The 10722-nt window shown below is 44.8% G+C and overlaps 1 protein-coding gene across 1 annotated transcript; it reads right to left on the bottom strand.

The window, feature by feature from the left end:
- Window positions 1–1916: 1916 nt before the first annotated feature.
- Window positions 1917–10047, bottom strand: rfx7b (regulatory factor X7b). The gene is made up of 7 exons (XM_079272736.1): window positions 10006–10047; window positions 9793–9915; window positions 9563–9703; window positions 9132–9204; window positions 8837–9044; window positions 8159–8454; window positions 1917–8062 (listed from the first exon to the last, which is right to left on the bottom strand). Exons 2-7 carry the CDS (start codon window positions 9900–9902, stop codon window positions 4739–4741), a joined length of 4152 nt encoding a protein of 1383 aa, XP_079128862.1. The 5' UTR covers window positions 9903–9915; window positions 10006–10047; the 3' UTR covers window positions 1917–4738.
- Window positions 10048–10722: the final 675 nt, after the last annotated feature.

The following is a 10722-nucleotide window of genomic DNA, read 5'->3' as shown; positions in this document are numbered from 1 at the left end:
TGCTTTGTATATAAGACATTTATTGCATGGCTGTCTGTTCTGAAAGCGGGATCCTTCCTCTGCTCATGGTCTGTCCATTTCACCCGTTATACAGGTTTTCAGTGGAGTTTTCCTGATCCAAAAGGAGGGTCTGAAGACTAAGGAGGGACGGTGTAGGCTTTAGACTTATCTTGAGTTGTTGCATTTACATGTCAAGCTCTCGTTAGGTCCATAGACTACATCACTACACAGTACATTTCAAACTACAAACTGATCAGGAATCAACTATACTGATTTCCCATTTAGCAACTTAGCCTTGTGAGATCTTCTTTTCTGTGCATCATATATTTTAGACAACAAAACAAGGTGAACATAGTGACTTATCAGTTACAAAAGGCCACTGGTAAAAAGGTCACACTGAACAGCATCTGCTTCTACCACGAAACCTGGTAATTATGAGGAGATATTGATGGCTGCAAGTCAGCCGCCTAATGAATTCAGATATTGATCCAGCGACCGTGCCTTTTGACAATGACCCTCCCGTCTGCCAGCCCTCATTCACGAGCAATACAATGGGCTCCAGCTGTGAGATCAGCCATGCTGCATCAGCAAAACACCCCTCCATTGATACAGGTGAATGCAGTCATCACATTCAGGATGGGAACTGTGCTGTGCCCTCCAACAGATATTACATAATTCAAAAAGACGTTATGTCATTCGTGTTCTCAACAATATCTATGAATTGTTGTGTAATAATTTTAAGGAATTACTGGCATAAACGTGCACCCCCACACTTCAACATCCAATCAAATGAGGAGAGCGGAGTGTAATTATGTATTTATTACACCTATTGATTTAATCATCCCAAGCCTTGATTATAATTCGACACAGCAAATCAAAGGTTAATAGCATCCTGTAATGTGTTTACTCTATAGGTTATATTTTCACTTCATGATTCAATATGGATTTAAAGTACCGTCTCTTTTTTGGGAAACACACATTGTTAATTAGTCGTTGATGATTATCAACTAATTCACTGATATAAAGTGTGCTTTTTGTGTTCAGACATATTGTTGAAATGCATTAGCAGGCATAGATTAAAAAAAGAGCTAATATTTTGTTTCTCTGCACACAGAAGATGTTTTAACCCTCACTGATGATGGCAAATATAATAAAGTAAACACGAGTTGTCCGTGTTGCCGCCTCACTCTATCTGTAAGCTTTACATTCTCCTGTCATTGGCATGTTGTATACAAACAGGAAATCTGAAATCTGTCGACTCACGTTGCCAAATGTTGTGCTGTGGAGGTTGCCACTGGGCTCCGCATGGCTAAAGGTTCGGCTGTTTGGCCATGATCAATAGGGTCATTAACATGTCATGAATATCATGAGGCCCTGGGAAAGCAGAGCAGAGGACCAACGAATTGGGCTCCGATTGGCTGGAGCGAGTCGCTCAGAGAGGCCCCCCCCCCCCCCGCTGACCCAAGAGGTCATTTGAAGAGCTGAAGACCTCTAACCTCAAGCCAAGAGGGTGACGGAAAGGTTTGCATAGATTACTAAAATAGTAAAAGTGTGTGGTGTTTGACCAAAAGCAAATACACACCCAGTATCAGCATGTTTGGAAAAATCAACAGTGTCATGTCATGAGCCGGCATCTCTCCAATCAAAACTGAGTTTTTGTCTTGCAAAGTTTGTACTGGAGACGGATGGTCGATTTATTTCCTATAATCTTGTCATTACCCGGTGACATTTTAACAGTACACATAATATAATAATTGTTTAGCCAACAACCACTTCAACTATTAATTCTGATTGTTTGTAATCTACATGAAGTCCTGTAAGGTTACTTTCTCTAACGCTTTGAAGCATCTTTTTATTCAATACAGTGAAACACAAAATCATTAGCACACAAACACACAAGAAGATTCTTTAAAAAAGTTTATTGGCTTTTAAAACCACTTTAAAAATCTCACCAGTGAGTACTTTCCATTGAAAAAAGAAACAACGCAATTGCAATATTAACAAGCTACTGTACATTAAGCAGTACACCAGACAACACCACGGAGGAGTTTTTTTTTTTCTTTTTCTACTGGTAGAAATGGACAAGATAGTCAAACAGAGTTGGTTCTGGGTCAGTCAAAGGTAAGGAATCAGAGTCACTTGATGGAGCTCCGGTACTCATGAAGAGGTGCATTTCCTTCATTCAAATTCAAATATCAGTGCCTTATTGTTTCAGAAAAGATTACGAGAAAATGTTAAATTTCTTCACAAATGCGTTTTGCAAAATAAGAACATGTAAAATCAACAGAAAACAAGTCATCGTGAACATAACATATAGAACAACATTAACTTAGTAAACGCCACACAACAAAAGTAATCAAACTTATGGAACTAGCACTGCCAGTCCGGTTAACAGAACCTGCCCAAATCACAGAAGACAGTGGTTACCAAGAATACAAAGTACGACAGAAGTCATCACACATGCGTGCGTACAATCATTTATCAACATATTGAGCATGTAGGATTTAAAAGGTTGAACTTTTTTTCCCCGTCAATGCTTTATATTCTCGTGTATGAGAATGAGTAAGAAATGTGTATCTCACTGAGATTAATGCACATTTTGCTACAAGACAATTAGTCATTTTCTGACAGTTAATTTCCCTACTCATCTTGTCATAAAAAAATGTTTTTGTTTTTTTTGTGGGCATCCATCATTACATTTGTCCATAAAGGTATGGCAAAGCAATGTGTCATAAAAATTTAGTGCAATAATGTGAACCTCCAAAGTTTGTTGAAACATGAGTCTTTTTTTTTCTCCAGTGTCTGCTGAAAGGCTTTGAGCACAATGTCTGTCACAGAGATGTTTGCAACCAGCTGACAGTATCACAACTTGTTTTTTTTTTCTCAATATACCATGCTATTGATCCTGCTCAAAGCACACATCACTTCTGCAACTGCAGAGACCTATTACCTTTGAATCGAAAAAAAGTAAAAGAAAATCAGCAAGCGAGACCAGACGGCATTACTTTTACGACACACTGAGCCAGAAATGTAACACACAACATACAGTATCTTGCCGACTATAGATCTGTTAAGCTTTTTTTTCTCTTTTGAATGGCACATACTTAGCTAGAATAATGGCCATAATATAGTGTCTTGATACATCAAATCTCTATGTATCTATCCTATGTACAGATGGAGCTTAAACATGACTTATACAACATTGACAATAGCCAAAAACTCAAGCAAGCATCCTACTGTATCACAGAGCCTACCTGGCTAGCAGTGATGGTTTCAACATGCTCTCAGGTCCATGGTTACCTATAAAACATAGGACAGTGACCGTTTTCACAAATTTACATACTGTACATGAGATTTACGCAACTCAACCCTTCTCTTGAAATGCAATAAATCTCTTTTATATCTCCGAGGTCGCCCTTTTTTTTTTTGTTGCCGTTAATGTCTACTAGGACTGTCTATGTGTAATAATCTCTTGTTATTTAAACAGATCATCTTTGGTATGGAAATAAGGCTGGATTTTCCACAAACATAATTTAATTTCCTCTTGATCCCAAGATGACATCAAAACATAAATGTCAGCCTCTAGCTCTCTACGTAACTAAGCCTTCTCCATACCATTGATATTCTTATCCAAGCTGGGAGTATCGCATGCCAAACAAAAATCTCATGACTTAAAAGTGTGCCTGCCATGTTTTATGGACAGCATATCAAATTCCTCTAAATCCATTACTGATAAGGGCACACACAGTGTAGTTTTTAGCCTATACAATACGCATCTATATTGGAACACTGCAAAACAAAAACAATAAGAAATAGTCCTGAAAACATCAGAGTAACAGCTGCCTTGATATGATGAAGCTCTGGATGGTTCTGAAGAGTCTTAGCATTATACTATATACAGTCTCTCTACAGATGGCGTAAGGCCTTGGACTTTGGGAATAAGGCAACCAGCTGTTGATTCCTTTCGATGTAAAGCCCACAAAGTGGCCCGAATTCCCCATCTTCTCCCTCCTGATTAATCGACTCCCTTCATAAGATATTAAACAGTACAAGAAGTATAGGCTTTGAGAAAATTTCCCTCTTGGACAATGCTCAGATGTGAATCAGTTTTCCACTGATTTGGTATGTGATAAAGTATAAAGATGATGTCTTAAATTCAGCACCTGGCAGCATAAGATGCTACCCTTTTTTAATATTCAGATATGGCAGGCAAATGTACTACAACTATTATGTGCATATACTACAATCCCAATATTGTCTCCATTTGGTTGAACTTGAGCCGCACACACTGAACTTTTTTTATTTTTTTGGTCTTTTGTGCCAAATTTCCTGTCCGTCTCTTTCTTTCATTAAGTGTCCGTCGAATACAAATATTGCATTTTTGATTGGTTATAACAAGGAAGATTATGTTTCTCTTAATGGTCATACCATACAAACATGCACTTTGTAAGTGCATGCTGCCACCAAGTACTCACACCTTTTACTTGAAATGCTCACATTTCTAATTTCAGATGAGGGAGGAAAAGTGGTTAAGTACTGAATCTCTGGGTGACAAATGAAAAAGGAGAGAAGTAACGAAACGTCAGTAGGAGTGATTTTCTGGTAAGCTTGGCACTTTTAACAGAACGAATGGCAAAGTCCAGACAAATCCCAACAAACCATAGCTTAAAAACGGATAAACTACATACGCACCAAACAAACAACAGAGAACAGAAATCATACAGAGTAAAAGATGACATTAGCCCAGCATCTCTACTGTAGTAGGCTGGTCTTTGCTTTCTAGCCAGTCAAAGGAGTTCACAGTATCACTGCATATTTGCTGAAAAAGCGGGTCGTTCTTCAGTTCTTCCAGTGTTGAGTCTTCATATTGTTCCTGCTGTTGATTAGGGTCAAACAGCAGGTTGGTGTCCAACGTGTTAAGGTCAGTGATGCTACTGGACAGATCTGAGGTCAGCCTCATGTCGTTGGAAAAGTCGGACGCCACAGCGTTGAGCTCGGAAGCTACCTGACCCACCAACTGGGAACTGGGGTTGAGGCCATCATCCCCCAACAGGTCCTTGACGGTGTTGTTGAAATCCAGCTGTTGTTGCTCGTCCTCTGCCTCCGGCTGCTGTGTGCTCTGGAGGAGGAGCTGTGGTTGTGACTGCACAGGATTCTTACGGAGCTGCTGCTGGTCTTGGTCACCAGGACCCGCTTGTGCTTGGCTGTCCCCGGTGGAGAAACTCACCTGTTCTCCACTGCCAGTGGTGAGGTAGCCATGCTGCTGGAGCTCAAAGGCAGCAGGGCTGGAGCTGTGAGGCAGCTGAGTCTGGTGAGCGGTTCCTCCAGCGAAGTCAGGAGTGGTCTCCAGGATCTGCGTGAGGTTCATACGAGCCGTGTAGTTAGAGGGGAGGTTGTTTATGCCCAGGCCACGGACAGAATCGTCGCCGTCGGCTTCCATCTTGCTGAGAAGAACATTGGTGATTTTGGAGGCGTGACTCTGACCCTGCAGAGGCAGCATCTCACTCTGCATCATGATGGTCAGGGGCACAGATTGGCTACGCTGAACCATGCTGTGCACAGAGCCGACCGTCTGGCTGTTGGACAGGATGCTGAGCACCTCAGCGGTGATGGGGGAGTTAAAGGGTGAAACCACAGCTCGGGTGGTGGTGGTGGTGGTATTGGTGGTAATAGTGGTGGTTTGAGGGTTGGTGTTGCCACTGAAGTTTCTCTGGCGCACTGCTGGACTGACGCTGCGGCAACGGAAAGTGCTGGACGCAGATGAGGTTGATGCCTTGTTGTCCAACGGTGCAGGCACAGCAAAACTCTCCTGTTTAGTGGGAGTAGTTACACCTGTTACCAGCTGTTGCTGCTGCTGCTGTTGCTGCACCGGGGATATGGGGGTCAAACGGCCAAAGTGAGCAGCATCCTGTCTCGACTGAGCTTGAAATGACTGGCCCGGAATTGCAAAGGCATGTGGCTTACGAAACTGGTCATCTACCAGGTCTTGGTAGCTAGGCAGAATGCCAATGCTGTGGTTGGGCAAAGGACCTGCAGAGCTGCTGTTGTAGCGGCTGTTGATCCACTCCAGCTTGGCCTTGTCAGGGTGTGTTGCCATTGGCCTTTGCATGGGCTTAACAGGGCTGATGGAGACAATACTGGCATCGTGATACCCTGTGATGCTCGAGTTGATAGGAGTGAACGCAAAAGGGTTCCTGCACTCCACCGGGCTTGGGGGGACGCTGCTGCTGCAGTTGGACAGTGGTGTGCTGATGGGGGTGTGGCGACCCATGGCTCCATCCACAGGGGTGATGGGAGCCATGCGGGAGCAGGGGCTCTCTCTCGTCATGCTGTGCCCAAGCGTCATTTCAGAGGTGGGGGTGGGTGTCGGAGTTGGAGTCGGCGTGGGAGTTTGGACAGGAGTGGTGCTACTGTGGGCGGAGTGGAAGAAAGTACTGCCGGCCTGGTGAGCATTTAGGATGGAGCCTTGACTGCTGGCTGACTGGCCTTGTATAGACACATCCACGCAGCTACCAAACAGACCCTTCAGCTTCATCTGCTCCTCCATTTGCACTAGCTCCTCCACGATGCTGTCCTGGGTCATGTCATCGTCGTTGAACGGGAAGTAGTCCATGTTGGGCTGAGAACCTGCAAAGTCAACCATCTCCTGCGCGAGGCTGAGCTGGCCCGAGGCCTCGGGGGGTTGAGCTATAATGGAAAGTTGGTCAGAAGGGGCTTGTTTGTGTTCTGCTGGTATCTGCTGCGCAAACGCCTGCTTCCGAAGCTCATCAAGCTGTCCTTCCTCCCATATTGTGCTCTTTAAGTCTCTCATCGCAGAGGCTTCGTGTGCTCCTGAGTTGGCTGGTATGGTGAGAGGGTCCCTGGTGATCTGCCTTAGCAACGCCTGATCCGGCATGTTGTTTCCAGCTGCTGTTGTATCAGTGCTGAGAGAGTGGTTTTCGCGTTTCATCAGCAAGGCCAGGGGTTTGACAACAGTCTGGGAGCCCTCATTGTGTGTGATGGGCGAGTCAGAGAGTGCAAAGATCTGTGTGGGCCCTATGGAGGTGTGTCTCACAGTCACTTTGCAGGGAGCACTCTCTGGCCTGGCTGGGGTTCCCGGTCTGGGGATCCTCTTCAATGCAGCACTGACTCCAGGTCTGGAATTGTCAATTAAAGCCAGTGGCTGGTGGGAAATAAACACCCTCTTCACAGGAATGACATGGGACTCGCCACCTGGGCCTGTGCGCTTCCTCGGGCTCTTGACATCTAGGCAGGGATCTCTCGATGTTGGGGTAAGAGTGTTGCCATTGGAGTTCTGATTATCAACAGTCAAGTACAAAGTACTGCCATGGCAGTTAATGCTATTGCTGTCCTGAATCCCAGCTACAGCTACCGAGGTGGGAGGGGATGTGGGGTCAGTTTTTACCCGTGACCATTTGTCAGGTCCAGGTGAACACTTAATCAGGAAGCTTGGCTCACTGGCAGCCCTGAACTTAGCCATTCTCTCCTCTTTTGCCCCAACAGCAGTTCTCTCTGTGCCATGGGCGGGGTTATTGTCATTCCCAGCTTCAGACACCACTTTGAAATCAGTGGAGAAGATTGAGGTGGAGATTAGGGCGCTGGGTCTGATTGCAGAAGACTGAGGGGCAAATGAGCTGAAACCGTGTAGATGCTGTGAATCGTCCAGAGCCGCTATGGTATTCACACCAGTCGAGGCAGGACGCACGGTTGTGCTGCTGCTGCTGCTGCTGGGAGCCAGAGCAATGGCCGTCATCTTCACCACGTTAACTGAGCTGACGTGGGGAGTTGGCATCACAGTTTTAATGGGGCTGTTGGTGATGAGCAGGGTCGGGGGCGAGCGCAGCGTGATGGCACTGTTGGCAGAGGGCTTGGGCAGAATTTGTGCGTACCGTGTACCATGTCGTGCCAGCCGGTCACTCACAGGACTGGCTGAGATATTCTGAGGATGTTTGGGCGACTGTTTCAGAGACTGAGTGACCACCTGGAAGTTCACAGGCAACACTTTCCCTTCTGAAGTCCCCACAGGGCCGGGTGAGGTCATCAACTGCCTGCCCCGCTGTACCTGGGAGAAGAGATGTGAGAATATAAAACTACATTTAGGCACATTTGTTTATGACGTATCTGAGCATAATTGGAGGGGGCAAATTCAGCTTCATACCGTGACTGGGCTGGGGACAGCTGCTACCACGATGCCTATGGTGGGCTGAGGGGAGAGCAGAGCAGGGCTGCCACAGGGGATGGTGGGGCCGGGAGTACTGGCCTCCGTTCTCTTGACCTGGGCCTCACTGGGCAGGGGTGAGTGGAGCTTCTGCTCCTGCTGCTTCTTCTGGATCTTGCGCTGCAGTTGCTGCTTCGCATCGACAGAGGGAGAGGGCAGGGTCTTCACTTGGGGCTGGAAAGAGTTTGCCTCAGCTGTTGGCACAAACGCAGACGCTGGAGTTGGCGTCTTCATTCCTGTCAGGAGAAAATGGAAAGTGAAGAATTATGATTCGTAAGGACACAGTGTAAGTGAGCGCTAACTGTTGAAATAAACATCTACGTCATAGTAATACTACCTAAATAAAGAGCCGATATAAATCTGGAACTGAACATCAAACCAACCATACCATTTTTTAATGGTTTTAATAAACCAGTAGACTAATAAACCGATAAACTCTGAATTTTATCATTTTCAAGAGAATATCCGTGTGATTTGATGGATTACATCGTTTTATTACGTCATATTTATGCTCTGTTATGTTGATCATGAGCGACCAGGATTACTTTTGTTGCGCGTTAACCAACAACACAACAGTAAAATCACAGCACCAGCAGATGAGAGGACCGCCTTCTTTACCTGTGGGTGTTCCGGTCATAACAGTGAGTGCAGCCATGGACTTGGTACCAATGTAGTGGCTATTGAGCAGGAAGCGGGCCAGGTCCTCCACGTGGTCAAACTGACGACTCAGGACCTTTTGGGCCCACTCACACACCAGTCCACAGGCTGCAGATCTCATTTCATCTTCAGCGCTCGGGGACTGGCCAGTCGACTCCATCAGCTCGCACTACAGTAGAGAGCAGCAGGTGGACGAGCGTCAAGACAGTTTCACATGTCTAGCGAGATATTTACTAATATTTTAAGAGTTACTTACCCCATCACCAGATTTCTGCAGATCAAGGTTGGGTAAGGACGGCATGTGAACAAAAGCTTTCTTCCTTAACCCGCTATAACAGTATGTGAGAAGGAGTTAAGGAGTCTGAAACATAATTTGCATGCAAGGTGATTTGCCAATAATGTGATTTTCTTTTCTTGAGTTTTTAGAATCCATTCACAGCTGGACTTTTAGGATTCCTGTGGACGACACATGCCATCAAGTTAGTCGATGTGTAGCTTATTACAGCAATGTCGAACGTAACACTTGTTGCACTCATTGCTAGAAGACATGACCTGCCTCTTCGAGTGGCAGCACCACACGTCTGCAATCAACAAACAGCATCAACTCACTTGCTCACAATTTGAAGACTACATAAGCAGAATAAAGAGAAGCGCAGACGCGTGAAAGCAGAGAAAGACTTTGTCGACGGGTTCATCAGAATTAAAGGATATTTGGATTTGCCCCTCATGCCCAGTCGACGTGCCTTCATGTTAGGAAAGACATTCTTCATGATCTTTCCGAAGTCTGCGGCACTCAGTGGATTGTAGCCGAGATTGTCACAATAGCTCCTGCAAGAGAAGAGCGTCATCCATAAGAAAGTATGGACATTAAAAGTAAATGCTGTTGTCACGCCCCTCTCTGTTTCTGTCACACTCACTTGTATTCATCGTACACCTCTTGCTTTGGGAGGGAAGTCTCTGGGTGCTCTTCGAGGTGATTCCGTATCCAGTTGAACGCATACATCTGTTGAGTGCGGCTTGACGACATGGAACTCTGATCACTGAAGTTAGTGCAGAAGCAGAATAAATGTGGTGAGGCAGTGTCCTCGATTTTTACGCATCATTTCTTGTTAATACAGAAACTTTAATACCATAATCCAGGAGTGGAGGACCCCCTCTCATTCTCAGTCCAAATGGGTAGAATTGGGGTGTTGGGGTGATGAATAGATATGGGGAAACAAATGACACACAGACAGCTAGGTATAGCAAGAATCTACACAGATCAGTGGTTTGCTTCATACTGATAATCAATCATACAGCTGAAAAATTAATGATACATTTTATATATTTTTTAAAACTCACCAGTGACCAAAAATGTGAAAAACTTGAAATGCAAATTTTTATGAGCAAGCAGCCCAAACCTTCTGTGGCTAGCGACTGGAACTTTTGACAAGCAATGAAATAATGTAATGAGAGCCACGACAAAGCAGCCGTGTGTGTGTGTGTGTGTGTGTGTCACATACCTTTTATCATTGCCACTGCTGGGACCAGAAGGCAACTTCAGGTAGAGGTAGAGTTTTTCAATGTCTGTAAACTTCTCAACATCTTGCTGTAAAAAAATAAAATGATGAATATAAAAAAATATTATTTCTGTAAAACTAAAACCAGAAGCTCTAAATGTAATCCTCATGAGAGGAACGTGGAACAGAGAATGAAGACATTGATCAAACGATTGTGAATCATATTTCCGGCCTCATGGTTTTCACACCTGAACAAATAGAGATACGTTTGCGAAACAAATCTGAATTTAGCGCCGATTTGTAAACGCTACACAGGTGAGACAGTTGCTCAGAACCTCCTTAATGTCG

This window comes from Melanostigma gelatinosum, assembly GCF_949748355.1.
Source record: "Melanostigma gelatinosum genome assembly, chromosome: 1".
NCBI classification, from domain to species: Eukaryota; Metazoa; Chordata; class Actinopteri; order Perciformes; family Zoarcidae; genus Melanostigma; species Melanostigma gelatinosum.
This window is presented reverse-complemented; position numbering and strand designations above follow the sequence as displayed.

What these genes read in the sequence shown, in the direction of transcription:
- rfx7b (XM_079272736.1), bottom strand. Translation starts at nt 9,902, where the DNA reads ATGTCGTCAAGCCGCACTCAACAGATGTATGCGTTCAACTGGATACGG. An exon ending in GAGGTGTACGATGAATACAA is followed by an intron (nt 9,704 to 9,792) that starts GTGAGTGTGACA and finishes CTTCTCTTGCAG; the next exon opens with GAGCTATTGTGACAATCTCG. An exon ending in CCTTTAATTCTGATGAACCC is followed by an intron (nt 9,205 to 9,562) that starts GTCGACAAAGTC and finishes ATACTGTTATAG; the next exon opens with CGGGTTAAGGAAGAAAGCTT.